The 17,638-nt window shown below is 43.9% G+C and overlaps 1 protein-coding gene across 1 annotated transcript; it reads right to left on the bottom strand.

The window, feature by feature from the left end:
- Positions 1-9,808: 9,808 nt before the first annotated feature.
- Positions 9,809-16,184, bottom strand: Msantd5 (Myb/SANT DNA binding domain containing 5). Its single transcript, XM_059269915.1, is given in 5 exon segments — positions 9,809-9,940; positions 10,047-10,101; positions 15,021-15,303; positions 15,772-15,856; positions 16,176-16,184. Coding segments are annotated over 5 exon segments (564 nt in total).
- Between the last annotated feature and the right edge of the window lie 1,454 nt (positions 16,185-17,638).

Raw genomic sequence — 17,638 nt, forward strand, 5'->3', positions numbered from 1 at the left:
ACCTATCTGAAATGTATCTATGTATACCTAGAAAACTTAACATGACTATCAGTTTGACTATCATAAAAGACTAATTGTTCCATTACAATTTAAATGAGTTGTATAAACATAATACCTTAAACAAGAGGAAAAATACACATACAGTATAACAAAATTAACTTGAAGTTTGTATCAATAAACTAAAATCTATACCAATGTAAAACATTTCAAACAAGTCATTGCTCTTTAAAAGTAGGTTCAACAATCTACCCTTTTATCCTATCATTATCTATACTATCCAATTTTTTTCTTTAGAAAGAGATTGCATTTATAAGAATATTGGTTTTCCTCTGTCTCACACCAGAGGGCCTTTCTGATATGGGACACAAGAATCTTACAACTTTTTTTTTTTTTTTTTTTTTTTTTTTGGCAATATACTTGAGTTTATAAAAGGAATGAGCCAATTCCATCTCCAAAGCCAGCTTGGTATATTTGGGAATTTGGGCGTAGCTTCTCTTATTACTTCCTGCTGGAGGGGGTGCTGTATCTTATGGGGACACAAAGAAAATTTTAGGATTATGGAGTAGTCCATGGGGCTGTATTGTCTGAGGCAGTTGCTTTGAAACTGTTCTGGATGTTGGATCATGCAGGCCATGGTGTCATTGGAGACCTTTCAGGGGATCGTGGCTGGTCAAACCTGAAGTATCTTAATCTGGAACAAATCCATAACATCTTGCTTTCTGTGGAAACAAAAACAGAGCCTCCTTTCCAAAGCAACATATCCTTACATCCAAATTTTGAAGTCAAGATATCTTTAAAATATACATATTGGCTAAACTCAACAGCTTTTACAATTGAATGTTTTTCTGCAGTTAAAAATCCCAAAGACAACATAATCCAGCTTCTCTGTGTAATATCCATCTTTATGTGGCATATTTTTATAGTACCTTTATTGCCTCTTTAAAGACTTTATTTTTTAAAACTATCTATTTCTTTATATAAGTGTATATATCGCTTTTTTTTTGTCTCTTTCAAGCCTACGTACATTTTACACACATTTACAACTATTCCATCTGAGTCTGTCTTATTGTGAACCTATTGTTTAAACTGCAGCATTCTAAGACTGAAACAACACTATAGTTGCTGGCTCCGCCCACCTCAACATCCCAATATGGTGGTGGTCCATTTACAGCAAGCTCTGGGAGCCATCAGCTCTTAGAAACAGTGGGTTTACACTTTTATCAAAAAGCAGTGTGTTGCCCAGAAACCTTTTTTTTTAACTAGCAAAAACTATACCCAACACACAGCATAGTGCGCAGCTTGGAGACACCTCTGTGTAACATAGCCTAGGTCAAGCCCACACGCAAGCCACGAACCTGCCATAGAGTAGCTCAAACCCACATGTTACAGCGTCTAGCAGACTGTATGAGACATGAAGCAGGAACCTGGTTTTGGTTCCGTTTAGAATTGCTTATTAAATATTCTCAGGGTTAAGGTGGAAACTCAAGCTGTTGGTGTCTTTGGAAGATCATCAGTTGTTGTGCCCTGTTCTTGTACAATCTGGATGGCTGGTGACCACTCATTAGAATAATACCTTCTAATATTTCTCTCAGAAACATGTGCTAGTTTATGATTTGTTTCTGAGGTTGGAGAGATGTCAATCTGAGTTTTCCATTGTTGCAACTGGTCTTGACCCCACAGGTTCATAGCTATGTTAGCCACATATGGTTTTAAAATTCCTCTCTGTCCTTCTGGACCTATACATTCGAGCCATCTTGCACTCTGTTTCACTTGAGATAATGTTCCAATTCCTAACAGCTGAACGTTTACCTCCTGAAGAGACGAAGTTGAATGCCAAAGTTCTGGTGCAATTATGGTCACGTCAGCACCTGTGTCTACCAGACCAGACAAGAGAATGTCATTTATTCTTATTGTTAATTTTGGTCTTTTTTCATTTATAGAAGTTTGCCAAAAATCTTCTTTATGGCTTCTGCTGAATTTTCTATTCTCACTGTCTCAGCTGTTCCATCACCCTGAGCAGCCTGGTTTATTCCAATAGGCATTTGGTTATTTAATTGCTCTGAGTAGGGGTTTCTTCTATGACTGCAGGAAAGTCTGAACTGGATTTGCTGAGCTACATCCCCGAACCTAGGACCTTGTATTGTCATGGGAGGAACTTGATCTTAGAAACTGTCAGGTCTTATGGAAATTCCATTTCTCTCTGCTCTCCCTCTCCCTCTCCATCTATCCTGCCCATCTCTTTCTGCTCATTTTCTCTCATTGGCAGTTCCTGTCTGCTGCCGTATCAGTTAACTACTTCCCTAGCTTTTGATTCCTTTTTTTAAGATAATAATTTTATTGAATCTTTGGAAATGTCCCATCTTGCACCCAATCACACTCACTCCCCCATCCTTCTATAGCCGCCATGTGTTGGGATTAAAGGCATGTGCCAGCATACCTGCCTATTGAATTAACTCTTGTTTAGAGAACTAGATCTACTACACCATACCTATATGGAACTTGGATTCAGGTCTTTTTTGTGAAAAATGGCACTTGCTATCAACAAAGGTTTGGTGTACAAGGTATGTGTGATAAATAAGGAAATTATCACTTACTATAATTTTAAAGAGCTACTCAGGAAAACAGAAACTGACTTAGAAATATGTGACTGAGCACTGTTGTCTTTGATAGCTGCTGTGGATTTATCCTTCTGCACACTGTGAATATGTATTGCTCTCATTGGTTAATAAAGAAGTCGATGGGCCTATAGCAAGGCAGGATAAAGTTAGGCGGGACAGTCATACTGAGGATGAAGAGGGGCAGAGTGAGAGAGCTGGCAGCAGAAGCAGAGAGAGCAAAATGGGCACACCAGACTGAGAAAAGGCACCAGGCCACATGGCAAAGCATAGCTAAGAAATGGGTGTTCATTAACTGTAAGAAGTACCCAGCAACAAGCCTGAGCGATCGGCTGAGCATTTGTAGTTAATATGAAGCCCCTGAGTGATGATTTAAGATCAGGCCATGGTACAGGAAAACTCTGCCTACAGAGCTGTATTCTACACTAAGCTTCCAGAAAATTTGAGATAAGGAACAACATACGTTTGATGAATAAGTTATTTTTGAGAAATAAATTCATTAACAGGGTAAAACTTTCATTTACAGGAAGAACTTGGATCTATAGAGAAAACTTTAGCCTTCTGTAAATGTGGTCAAGGTTAAATCAGAAGGAAGTAACTAATTACCAATGAAGTTTGCCTAAAAGAGGTGTGCTTACTAGAGTAGATGATGGCCGTCAAGGCCCTCAGAGAGATCTAGTGATTCTGGCTTTTAGGGTGTTGAATGGAAGAGAAGAGCAGGAAAAGTTGGAAAAGCTTCAAGTGATAGACAGAAATCCCAGACTCTAGCACAGCCCTAAGGTCTCCTCCAAAGAAGACCATGGGCCACAAGGAAGTCCACTGACATATTCCTTCAAATGTGGCAGAGCCAGCCACTGGGGGAAGAGCTGCCCTTCCCCCACCTGCCTCAGGACCCTACCAGACTGTGGATGAGTAGGACACTGGAGAATTGATTGCCTGTCTTTTCCTTGCCAAGAAAGTTCATTCTTTCAAGTTCCTCATGCACAGGAAAGTTTCTTGGATTTTCTGGGCTTGATTAGTGAAGTCAAATGCTACCCTGGGACTTCTGCTCCTACAAAACCATTCAGATTACCACGGAGGAACCTAGAGCAAACATCCAGGTAGCAGGTAAGTTCCTGTCATTTTAATTGAATGAGAGGCCATTTGGATTCTTGTTGTGGAATATTAGTTGAAGATGTGTTACATTTCCTTATGCTGTGGAATGCAAAGATTTGTTGAACTCTTTTATGTTGCATTTGTAAAATTCTGTGAAGCTGTGTTACTTCGCCTACCTGAAACACCCCATTGTTCTCATAAATGGCTGAATGGCCGATAGCTAGGCAGGAGGGTAACAGGTGGGGCTGGTGGGAAGAGAGAATAAATAAAAGAGAAGAGAAGAGAAGAGAAGAGAAGAGAAGAGAAGAGAAGAGAAGAGAAGAGAAGAGAGAGAGGAGCAAGAAAAGGAGAAGGAGGAGAACTCCAGGAACCATCCACCCAACAATGCAGCCAGCCAGGGAGTAAGAAGGAAAGACAGATATAGAGAATGGAAAAAGACAAAAGCCCAGAGGCAAAAGCTAGCTGGGACAATTTAAGGTAAGAGAAACTGGGTAGAAATAAGCCTAACCAAGGCCCGGCATTCATAAGTAAGAATAAGTCTCCATGTATTTCTTTGGGAACTGCAAGGTAGGCACCTATTAGAGTAAAAAAAAAAAAAAAAAGAAAAGAAAACTACAGATTATACTTCCTGCTGTAATTTATTCTTGTCATATCTCATCCATGGAGTACTGATAAACTGTTAATCTAGACTTGGTAAAGACCTGGCTACTATTATCATAGTGACATGCTCAGCATCTAAATTTCCTTAGGGTGTTTTCTGAATATAGACATAAAAATATGCCTCATATGCTGTAAATGTCTTTGTCCAATAAATATATTTCCTACCTGACTTTTAATCTTCCCCGCCCCCAAACACAGGGAAACTGGCCTGCAAGTTTCAAGTGTACACAAAGAGGACTGTTCCCTAAGCCTCTTTACCTTCTATCTCTGTCTATGAATGCCCCGATAGATTTCCTCTCGGTTCACAGACACCATCCATGGATCAACTGCAGCCTGCAAACTGCTCCAAAATAGCCTACAACGTGCCAGCCCCAGTTGTCCTGCAGAACCAGCCCTCCCTGGACTTGCTGAAAGCAGATGCAAACCAGATGCTTCTGAGAGAATTTCCTCAGGTCCCCTCCATTGCCTATGGGCTTGAGCTCCTGCTTTGGCTTAGAATTCCAGACTGCTCCAAAGCCTCCTTCACTTTGCTAGTCCCAGGTGGTCCTTTCAAACCTGGGCGGTAATCCACATGCTTCCTAACATTTCCTGAGTCCTTTCCCACTCCTGGCTCTTGACTACCATTCAGCCTTCTGGGCTCTGAAAATGATGTCTTAATATAATAAAAATTAGTTACAGAAGAGAGTATGTCGCCTCTTATCGTCAGTGAAAGGCCGGAATGGTAGGTGCAAAAACCTCCATCTACCCAAATTCCAAGGAGCAGAGAGACAAATGGCTGCTGTGGTGGCTGTCAGCACTCCGCAATGCATGCTGGGCTCTAGGTTCCTGCAGCCTCACAAGTATCTTTACACATTTCAGACTCCATGTCAGCACTCCGCAATGCATGCTGGCCTCCAGGTTCCTGCAGCCTCACAAGTACCTTTACACATTTCAGACTCCATGTCAGCACTCCGCAATGCATGCTGGCCTCCAGGTTCCTGCAGCCTCACAAGTACCTTTACACATTTCAGACTCCATGTCAGCACTCCGCAATGCATGCTGGCCTCCAGGTTCCTGCAGCCTCACAAGTACCTTTACACATTTCAGACTCCATGTCAGCACTCCACATTGCATGCTGGCCTCCAGGTTCCTGCAGCCTCACAAGTACCTTTACACATTTCAGACTCCATGTCAGCACTCCGCAATGCATGCTGGCCTCCAGGTTCCTGCAGCCTCACAAATACCTATCACACATTTCAGACTCCCTTCCTCCCTCTCCACGTCTTCTGTGGATCTCTCAGTATACCCCTCCTGACCTCCTTGCTCCCACTCATCCCTGTGTCCCAGCCCTCAGTTCATGGGGACACCCCTGCTCAGGAACAGGTCAGGCCTCACAGGAGACGCGGTAACCTGCCTGCAGATCTTCTCTGCTCTCTCTGTTCCCCAGCAGACCCAGTCACTCAAGCTTGTCCCTACCACAGAAACAGAACACCAGCTGCAGCCTCTTTTCCCTGTCCAGGCTTCCTGTGGATCCCACAGACCATCCCCTCCTGACATCCCTCCCCCACTTGTCACTGCATCTCAGCCTCCAACCCCAGCAGCCATTTCCTGTGAACTTACCAGATGAGCAGGCCAGTAAAATGGCAAGTCACAACCATCAGACTCTCTGACAATCCAGAGAGAAATCAGAAACCAAAGAAGAAAACCTCCACCCAACAAGGACAGACTTTGGCATCAGCACCTAGACCTATAATCACCCCAAGCCCAGATGCCTGGAAGGCAGCAGAAGAAAATCATCAAACACAGGCAGGAAATCGTCTCCACTTGAGCCCAGCATTTTAGCACAGTAGGCCCTGAATATTCCAACATGGCTGAAACCAAAGACAAAGACCTGAAAACCAACTACATGAAGAGGATAGAGGTCCTTAAAGAGGAAATGAATAAATCCCTTCAACAATTCTAGGAAAACAACAAATATGTTGAGGAAATGAGTAATTCCCATAAAGAAAGCCATGAAATAACAAACATTTGGAGTAGATTAATAAAACGGTTCAGGACCTGGAAATAGGAATAGAAGCAATATAGAAAGCACAGGCTGAAGGAATTCTGGAAGTGAGAAACTTAGGAATTGAACAGGAATTACAGAGGCAAGTTTAGCCAATAGAATACCAGAGATGTAAGAGAGAACTTCCGGCACTGAAGATACCACAGAGGAAGTGGATAACATTGGTTAAAGATAAAGTTAAGTCCAAAAATATCCTGATGCAAAACATCCAGGAAATCTGAGACAATATGAAAAAAGCAAATTCAAGAATAATAGTATGAATAGAGGAAGGAGGAGATTCCTGGCTCAAAGTCCCAGAAAATAGTTTGAACAATATCATAGAAGAAAAATTACATAACCTAAAAAAGGAGATGAGCATAAATGAAAAAGAAGCTTACTGAACACCACATGTACTGGACCAGAAAAGAAAGCCGGCATACACATGTTAATCAAAACATTAAGCATGCAGAGAAAAAAAAAAAAGAAGAAGAAAAAGAGAAGAAGAATAAAAGTTGCAAGGGTGCTGGGGGCAGTAATGGCACACGCCTTTAATCCCAGCACTAGGGAGGCAGAGCCAGGTGGATCTCTGTGAGTTTGAGGTCTGCCTGGTCTACAGAGTGAGTTCCAGGACAGGCACCAAAACAACACAGAGAAACCCTGTCTCAAAAAAAAAAAAAAAAAACACAACCTGTTACAATGTCTATGTTTTGAACCCTTCCCACTCTTCATGAGCATTCCATCAATCACATCTTGCAGCTGCTGTGATGGGAGGTCTTGCTACAGTGTTCAATTTATTGTGGAAGAAACTCAGGGAGAGCATGGCTGACTGCATTGTACAGTGACCCAGGTCATGAATTTTCAAGTGTTGGGGAAAGATGTAAATTAAAAAAATAAAAAATAAAAAAAAAACTTCATTCTGTTTGTTGTTCGCTTTTCTTGGCTTGAGTTTACAGAGACAGTGTCTCACATGACCCCAGCGTTCCCACAACCCATTCTGTAGGCAAAGACAACTATCCATTTCGTTCCCTTATACCCCTTTATAGATGTAATTCTAAACAGTCTTATTAAATCAGAAACACAGAGGCAAATAAAGAGTTAAAAGCCCAAGAGGTCAGAGCACTGTCGAATAGCCTTTAGCTTACCAGCCACTGCCAAACTTCCCCTGAGAAAAGAGACCTCCTTCCTGTGTGTCTGTATTTTTTATTGACTTTCTGTTCTGCCTTCTCATAGGTACTAAACCCAACCACATGACTCCTTTATCTCTTCCTGTCTATACAGACCTCCAGGTCTCTATGGTTGGTACTTGGATTAAAGGCGTGTGTCACCAAGCTGGCTATGTCCTTCAACACAGACTCTGCCTGCCATGTGATCAGATTAAGGGCATGTGCTACCACTGCCAGTCTTCTGCTAAATGGCTGGCTATTAGCTCTGACCCCCAGGCAACTTTATTTGTTAACATACAAATAAAATCACATTTCAGCACAAATAAAATATAACTATATTTCCCCCTTCTATTCTAATAAAAAGAAAAAGGGAAAAAAGTTATGACAAATATAAGAAAACTATATACAAAAAGTACAATAACTATATACAACATATACAAGCAATAAATACCTAAACAATGTCTAGTCCATTTGCATTTGACAAACTTGGAGAAAATAATTCCATTATCTATCCTATTTTGGTAAGTCCAAAATGTATCTCATTCACTTTCTATCCTAACTTATATTACTAACAGGACTATTTTATAATGACTTTCAAATTTATACACATATACCTCATTAGTGAGATTTTTTCTAAAATTCTTAATAAGGAAAATATAACTATAACTATCTAATCTTTAACTATAACTATCTAATCTTCAGTTATAACTATCTAATATTCAACTATAACTATAACTATCTAATATTCAAATCCCTCAGAGACCCAAGAAGGAAAAAATTTTACCTAATAAAACAGGAAGTGCAAACAAGCGACTTCCAAAAAAACGTGAGTTGACAGAAACAGCCAGCTGCCTGGAGAGTCACCCAAGGTTTCTCCGCAGCGTTGGGACAGCATCTTCAGCCTATAGGCTTAGCATATCTGACAGACTCATTTGTGAAGTAGGTTGTACACAATCCCAACAATTCCACCTCACATTTGGTGAGAGTAGTCCATGTACCAGAAACACCTGAATTCCACTAGTGTCCTGTCATGATTCAGGATTTTAAATTCTGGAAACTGTTGATTTTTTAAAATTCAGCTGTCCATTCTTCTTGGCTTGTGTATGTGGCTTCATCTTGGCATCCCATTTTGGAAGAGTGAGGGGGCCATGATTATGAACTCTAAGATTCTTCTCCCTCTCAGGTCTGCTCTACCCTAAAGGGTTTGGCCTCCCGAGAACCCTAAACCTTCCGGTGACTGGCCTGTGGCTCATGGCATCCCTGGTTCTTCTGCACAGCTTCAAGAGAACCCATTGCCTGTGATGTCCCAGGGAGATTCCCCGTTTCTCGGATGGGAGAACCAGAAGCACTGTTGTGTGTCCTCAGTTTCACACCTACTACCTGCCTCTAATCCAAGACTCTGGGCATCAGCATCAATGGTCAACATCTGATTAACACTCAGAATCTCAACGAAGACTAGTGGAGTTTCCTTGATTCTCCTCTGAAAACCTCAGGACCATGCAGCACATTGGGTTTAGGCTTCTTTTTCTACCTCCAAAGAGAGGACAATGTAAAAATCAATAAATTCAATAAATGTTCCTGAAGTAATGCTCTGCTGCCTTGTCCTTGTCTCTTTAGTGGGGTCCTAGGTAAAGAGGAGCTATGGAATTGTTGTCAGAGATTCATTCTCTGGTGCCCTGGGACTTGCCCTCTCCCATCTCTCTCCATCTGACTCCTGGCATGGGGTCTCCTCTCTCACCAGGGCAACCTCTACTTCCATAGACCTGTGCTCCTGCCATTTTCATCCTTGGTCTTTCATGTTCAATGTCTCACAGCCTCAGTTTCTCCACCGTGCAATGCAAACTGGATGTGATGGGATGATGCTGGGTGGTATCGGACACACAGACAGTGGCTTATGCATGCAAATGAAAAAAAACACTCAGAGACTCATTCTTATGTCAGGAAATACTTTTAGGAAAGAAAAGGAACACAAACTGGTGGTTTGAGACCTTGTCTCATGGTCTCTCATTCTTCATCTTTGTTCCACAGCTGGTGGCCCTCTTTGTTAGGGTTACTGGCTCCTGTCTTGCTAAGTTAGCATGTGAGTAAAGAAAAGCTTTGAGTGTTGGAGGACTCGTGCCCTGTCCCATTGCTCTCTATTTCTCTTGTTCAGCTGGTGTTGATATAACACAGCTGCCAGATGCTGGCATCTCCTGGGACAAAGACAGGAAGAAGGTGTGGATTGTCCAAAGATGGCTGGGCTTCCAGGGCTCTCATCTGGGAACCAGGGAATCCTCTCTGGACATCATAGGTGATGGGATTCCTTGTAGCCCTGTGAAAGGAACAGGGATGCCATAATACCAAGGCTGGTACAAGGGAGACCGTAAAACCATTGGAGGTTGGGTCTTCATAGGAAGCAGAAGTCATCAGCCACATCATAGGTAGGACCTGCCAGCCATAAAACAGGGAGATCATAAGCATGACACCCAGCTCTCCCAGAAACGAGCTAACCGGCTTCTCTTGCTGTGTGTCATAGCCCACTCTGAACAAGTCCAAAATCAGTTCCCTTAACACAAACGGACCCACTTTGAAAAATCACTGCTACTGCAGCACAGGGTTCTTGTGCCAGAACTGTTTATTCCAGAGACCTGGAGATTTACAACACCTCCTCCATTCCTGTGCAGTGCTCCTAGCTTCTCTGGCCATCATCACCTTCTTCCTCTTCATTCTTTTGAGCTTCCTCCATCCCAAGTGGGCTGTAGTCAAACTCATTTTGCTCAAGTTCTTCCCTCCCATCATCTTCATCCTCAAATACAAGAGGTAGGACCCGGTATTTGCAAGCACATGTCCATTCTACAGCCCTACTACTCCACTTCAGGCCACCACCGTTCCTATCCACCAGGCAGTCCCACCTCTTTTCTTTTCTTTTCTTTTCCACTGTAGTCAAATCATTGAGCACAGTCCATGCCTCCAATTACTGTGCATTCATAACAATTTGTAGATGAATTTCTAAGCGGTCTTATTAAAGAAAAAACACGGAGCCAGAAATAGGAATGAAAATCTGACAGAGATAGAGGAATCGGAACAACCAGCAGCTAACCTTACCTCACCACTCTGCAGCTTCCAAAGCACTAGTTACTTCCTGTCTTACCTGTGCCTTTATTGCCTTGCTGTTCTGCCCTCTCATTGAGGATCTTAGCCCAGCTACATCACTTCCTTGCCACTGCCTGTCTGTATAGACCTCCAGGTCTCTATGGTTGGTACTGGGATTAAAGGCCTTTGTCACCAAGCTTGGGTCTGTTCCCTAGTATGGCCTTGAACACACAGAGATCCAGAGGGATTAAGGGCGTGTGCTAATATTGTATGACTTCTGTTTTTACTAATAGCAGCTGACCTTTATCCTCTGTTCCTCAGGTCAATTTTATTGGGGGACAGAGATAAATTATCATCCCAACAATTTGCTAGAGTGATTATTAGGTTAACATGAGAGTTTAAACATTTTCCCTCTCACTTGCTCTGTGAAATGTTAGCCTATTTGAAGGGGCTCAGCAAACCTGATAAAGTCACTAAATGATTTTCAAGTTTTTTTAAAGTCTTTGTTTTTGTTTGTGTTTTTTAAATTTTAAAATTATTATAGCCTTTCTCTCAGTAGCCCAGACTCTACAGCAATTTTGGAAAATCCCCTGACCTCCCTATTGTTAATCCTGTTTTGATCCACAGCACACACCTATGTAGGGTGGGTCTGATTCAGTCATACCCAAGAGCTATATAAGGAGATGGATCTCCACATGGTCTCAGACTTCCAGAAGCCAGAGGAGTGAAGGCAGCTCTCCTCTCCACACTCCAGGCTCTGCTACACCCATCAGGACACAGAGAGCTCTGGTTCCCTGACTCTGTGGAAGAGGAGGAAGCCCAGGAGGAAACATGCAGGTGAGAGGGGAAAAGCCCACTCTGGGGTCTTTTTGTGAGGATGGCTGCATTGCCATGGTTTTTGACACAGGGTCTTACAGTTAGCCCTGGGTGGCCTGGCACTTATTTTGTGGGCCAGGGTGGCCTCCACCTTGCACTTGCTTCTCACAATTATGCTAACCAGAGTGCCTAGTTCTGTTGTATGATCTTTTGTTTGTGCTCTGACAAATAAAGCCTGCCTGAAAGATCAGAGAAGCAGAGAAGCCAGCCACTAGAGAATTCTTACCTCTATGCAATCTCAGACCGAACGGGGAATATCCTGTCTCTAGGAATCTGCAGACTGAAGGGGGAACCCAAGATCCTGTCTCCACTCACCTTACATTCCTGTCTCCAACTCCCTAGTCCTTGGAGTCAAAGTGTGAGATTTCCATGTGCTGGGCTCAAAGGCTTGAGCCTCCCAAGTGCTGGGATCAAAGTCTTGAGCCACCATCATCAGGCTCTGTTTCTCTTGTAGACTGATTCAATTTGTGAAGCCCAGGGCAGGCTTGAAGTCATGTTCTTCCTGCTTCTGCCTCTCAAGTGCAGGGATTAAACAAGTGTGCCACCACAGCCTGGTCTCTATGGTTAAGTAGTGGCTAGCTTTGCTCTCTGACCTCTAGGCAAGCTTTATTTGTCACCACAAAAAACAAAATTCATACAACAAAGGTCACAGCCTGAGACACTCTGCCTAGCTCTGAAGAACTTTCATGGACAGTAACGTCCATCTTTCATGCAACTCTCCCGCCTCTAATGATATGGCCACACTTCCCCCTCCATGCCACATGGGTGGAGGTGATGGTTCTGTGTGTTCAGTTTACAGGAAAGAAAGTAGGATATGACTAGATGACTGGTTCCAGGCCCGTACTGTAGCATCCATAGACACCAGCCCTCGACCACTGAGTGCAGGACAGCCGGGGCTGCCATATTTGTTCCTGTTGATTTCCTTGCTGCTGCTTCTGTTCATTGGTCACAGCAAGACTGGGCTTTGCTCCTCATATCAGGCCAGGTTTGAGCTTGATGGGCAGTCCTGTCTGGTCTCCACCACCAAATGATCCCCTCAACTCTAACATCTGAGAGCTGGAAGTCCAGATCTCAGCCTTAACAGGCGGTTTTGTCTTTTTTGTTTGTTTGTTTTTTGTTGTTGTTGTTGTTGTTGTTTTTGTTTTTCGAGACAGGGTTTCTCCGTGTAGCTTTGAGCCTTTCCTGGAAATCACTTGGTAGCCCAGGCTGGCCTCAGACTCACAGAGATCCACCTGGCTCTGCCTCCCGAGTGCTGGGATTAAAGGCGTGCGCCACCACCGCCCAGCTTGGTTTTGTCTTTTTAAAAGAGGGTCTCGGGTATGATGCATTGTTGGTCTTGAAATCCAATTGTAGGCCAGATGACCTCAAACATACTCTGCCTGACTGTGCTGCATTCTGGGTTATAGGTATTAGAGGAGCTTTCAATGTCTCTTCTTTTGTAATTGTCTTCTTTTGGACACAAATTCTCTGTGTGCAGCACTGGCTACGCTTGACTGAGCCCCTCCTCCCTCTACTATTATGGGCATTTGACCTGGAGAACATATCTAATTTTTATTTATTCCTGTACATGAAGAGAGTGTAATGCAGCCTAGGCTGGCCTCAGACTTACCATCAATCCAAACATGATGGTGAAGACCCTATGCTCCAGCCCGTATATAAGAAGAGCAGGGATTCAGGGCATCCATCATCCTGCCCACACCTTGGTTGATTTCCCTTCCTTCATTCTCTCTTATGTCTTGGCCTCCACAACCCTTCTTTTACTTTTAATGGCTCACAGTCTCTCTGAGGCCAGACTATCCTGGAGCTCAACTGTCCATCTCAAGGTAGTCTTGAATTTCGGCTGGTCCCCCCTCCCTCTGTCTGCCTAGGCCTGGGAACACAGTCTTCTACTGGATTTTCAGTTTTTGCAACATGGTGACATTAGATAGCCCAGGGTTGGCCTATAATTCAGAATCGAGCTGTAGCTAAACCCCAAAGAGTTCTCTTCCGAATTTGCCCTTTCTCAGTGCTAAAGATTACAGAAGCAAATTCAGATGTTCAGCCATTCATGTTTTGGCCTTTTTCTTTCTTTCTTTTATTTATTTATGAACCTTTTATGTGGTCTTTTTCTTTAACTCAGATTGGTTCTAACTGGTGATTTCTCTCAGCGTCTCCCAAACAGGCTGGCATACTGTGTGTTTGCGGAAGAGACTAGAATTTCAGCAGCTGCACAGGCACTGACAGAAGAGAATGGAAACCAAGAAGCAGGGAGTCCTTCAGGTACCAACTCCCAATGCTTAGTTCTGGGTGGGGAAAATATTCTGTCCCATATCTTCCTCCCCAGGCAGATACACTAGGGTTGAGAGTGCTTGCCTCAAGAACACCCACTGCCCACAGTTGCTCCTGCATGGGCAGGAAGCACTTGCCTTTCTTCAGGCTGGACTAAGTCTGAGACGTGGGGGCTTGGTTTGGGACTTGTTCACAACAGAAATTAGCTGGGCAGTGGTGGTCCATGCACTAAATCCCAGCTCTCTGGAACACAAAAAAACAGATCTCTGTGAGTTCTTGTCCAATCTGGTATACAAAGCCAGTTTTAGGACAGCCATGGCTACATAGACAAACTCTGCTTTGAAATGAATGTATGAATGAATGAATGAATGAATGAATCAATCAATCAATCAATAATAAGAAATAAACACATACATATAAAGAACAATAACAAAACACAGATGCAATCAAACTGAGGACTGAAATCAATAAAAGAGAAACAAAGAGAACAATACAAAGTATTCGTAAAACAATGAGTTGGTTCTTTGAGAAAATCAATTTGACCAAACCTTTTCCATACTAACTAAAAGTTGAGAGAGAATATCCAAATTAGCAAAATCAGAACAGAAAAGGACATAACAACAGAAAGCAAGGGATTAGTTCAGGTCCCTGATCGCCTTCCCAGGTGACCCTCCAGGCCCATCCTAATCTGTTCTCCTGGAACAGAGTCATGAACTAGGAGTGTCAGTGACCGGGGAAGGCTCCTGCTGAAATGATCCTGCTGAAATGATCCTCCAGGGTTATCATTGGTGATGGTGCCAACTGAAGATTCCCAACGGCCATGACACAGTGCTGAAGCTGGCATACACAGGAGTCTGGAGGTACACTGAGCATGTCATGAATTTTCAATTCTGAGGGTTTAGGCCAAGCTGGACGTGGGTGTGACCATCACAGAGAGGACCTGAGAAAAGAAACAGAGAACTTCTAAGCATATCCTCCATTCTCTCCTTTCTTCAGTGCTTGTGAAATCACCTAGTCATTTCTGTTGTGAAGAAGTCCCAAAGCAAGGCCCCAGGTCTCACAGAGTTAGTCCAGCCTGAAGAATGGCAAGTGCTTCCTGGCCATGCAGGGGCAGCTGAGGGCAGTGGGTGGTCTTGTCATTCTCTGCTCTGCTTAGGGATGAGGATTAATTGTGCCCATGGATGCCACTGCCTAGGATAAGTGATGAAAAGAATAAAGAATGCACCTGCAAAGTGTCTGTGTTGGTGCCTGGAGCCCAGGATTCTGTGCAGAGCCCACACATAAGGAGAAAACAAGGGTCTGCTCCTTGGTCTGTCCTCACACAGAGTCCTGGACAGATCCTGCAGGCTCAGCAGCAGGGGGAAACAGCTCCTCCAGCTCTTCCTCAGGCCCCTGTGATAGAGTCTCTAGGAAACAGCTCTGGACTTCCTCTGCTTCTCCCTCCCTGGGAGGCCAACTTCCTGTTCAACTACTTCCCACTGCTGCAGGAAGACCATGATTTCCCAGTCACTCCATGATCTGACTGAATGACCTGCGGGGGCAGAGGGGTGTGATGAGAGCTATAGACTTCACACATATGCTCATCTCCCATTATTCAGATTCTTCCTGGTCCGTCCCAGCCAGACTAGGAGGCATGAATGTTTGGGAAATGAGAAAGCCTTGTAAACAAGCCCTGGATTTAGTATTTTCCTGAGTCCTATCAACCATGGCACAGCGTCACTGGGACAAATGTAGGTGTCTTTTCTGTTATACAATACATGTCAGTAAATAGGAAACATTTTCTAGGGTGCAGTCACCACATGGGAAGCTCCCCATTTTAAGCTCACAGCTTGACTCATTCCTTGAGAGCCATGACTGACCAGGACCCCAGAATGCTGAGAAGAGCTCCCCCATCCCCAGAGTTGTCCCTCTTTGGGGCCTAGGAATTGAGTTTAGACTGGGGAGGAGGACATGGCACAGGATATATTCTCTCACAGGCAGCATTATTAGAAGTTGGTACCTAAGGGATTCTCCATTTCCTCGTTTCCATTCTCTTCCATCAGTTCTGGTGTGACAGCCAAATGTGCAGTGTCTTCTGTGGCTCTCTAAACAACAAGAACAACAACAACCACAACAAAGTAACTGTACCGACTATATTCATGTACTAGGAATCTCTTAGTGACTGGATTAGACAACTCCTCCAAACACTGCCTGGCAGCATTTCCGATGCAGGCTCAGGGCGATCACTAGTTTGAACCAAACTGAGTTACAGAAAGAGGTCAGTCTTAATGAACAGAACAGCAGAAATGCCAGAGCAGGGACAGCTGATGGTGCGGATTCACTTCTGGAACCTTAGCCCTGAGGAAACTGACTCCAGAAGACAATTCTTTGAGCATTAGCCCAGGATAAACCTGGGCTAATTACAGAAACCATGTCTAAAATTTAAAAAACATGCTGAGAACTGTGTTCCCAGCCCTGGGGAGATAGAAGAAGGAGAATCAGTAGAAGTTCAAGATGTAGCACAAATCTTAAAAGGTCTTATTAAGAAAAACAAACCCAGAGGCAGGTATTGGGGTGAACGCTGAAAGATCAGAGAAACAGAACAATTCACATCCAACCTCACCTTGCCAATTCCTCAGCTGATCTTGTTTCCTCAAATTGGAATGGATCTCAGCTGGACTGCTGCTAAAATCCTAAAAGCTACACAAAACTTAGTTCCTGGTCCTCATGCCTTATATACCTTTCTGCTTCCTGCCATCATTTCCTGGGATTAAAGGTGTGTGTCACCATGGCTTGCTGTTTCCAGTGTGGCTTTGAACTCACAGAGATCCAGACCGATCTCTGCCTCTGGAATGCTAGGATTAAAGGCGTGTGTGCCACCATTTACTGGACTCTATGTCTAATCCAGTGGCTGTTCTGTTCTCTGACTCTAGATAAGTTTATTAGGGTGCACAATATATTGGGAAACACAATATCATCACATCAAGCCTATCTTAGAAGCACACTGAGCCCCAGGATATTCTGGCTTCAAAGAGGTTTAGGAAGAGCTCAATCAAGGCTAGCCTGGGCTACAGACTGAGAATGTGTCAAAGAATGTGCACTGAGAGCTCCGTATCATACTCATCAATCAGAATATCAGAGAAAGGCAGGCAGACTGTGTGTTTAAGGCCATCTGGGCTACAGGCTGAGTTCAAGGGCAACACTGCTCATACCCGAGACTCTCTTTTAAAAAGACAAAACTGCTTGTTGAGGCTGAGATCTGGAGTTCCAGCTCTCAGATGTTAGAATTGAGGGGATCATTGGGTGTTGGAGACCAGACAGGACTGCCCATCAAGCTCAAGCCTGGCCTGATGTGAGGAGCCAAGCCCGGTCTTGCTGTGACCAATGAACAGAAGCAGCAGCAAGGAAGTCAACAGGAACAAAGATGTCAGCCCCAGCTGTCCTGCACTCAGTGGTCGAGGGCTGGTTTCTATGAGTGCAACAGCTACGGGGCCTGTAACCAATCATCTAATTCATATCCTACTTTCTTTCCTGTAAACTGAACACACAGAACCATCACCTCCACCCATGTTGCATGGAGGGGGAAAAGAGGTCATATTCTTAGAGAAGAGAGAATCCTGCGAGATGTACTTTAGTGTCCATGAAAGTTCTTCAGAGCTAGGCAGAATGTGTCAGGCCTGTGACATCACACTCTGGGAACAGGATTGTGAGGACCGCAGTGCAAAGTGGAGGCCACCCTGACCCACAAAATAAATGCCAGGCCATCCAGGGCTACCTGTAAGACCCTGTTTCAAAAACCATGACAGTGCAGCCTGTGGGAGCCCGTTCTCGGGTTCCTCGTGGCTTTACCCAGCAGGTCCCCATAGAGGATGATTAGGACCACGGGC

Source organism: Peromyscus eremicus, chromosome 8a, assembly GCF_949786415.1.
Source record: "Peromyscus eremicus chromosome 8a, PerEre_H2_v1, whole genome shotgun sequence".
In the NCBI taxonomy this organism is placed as follows: Eukaryota; Metazoa; Chordata; class Mammalia; order Rodentia; family Cricetidae; genus Peromyscus; species Peromyscus eremicus.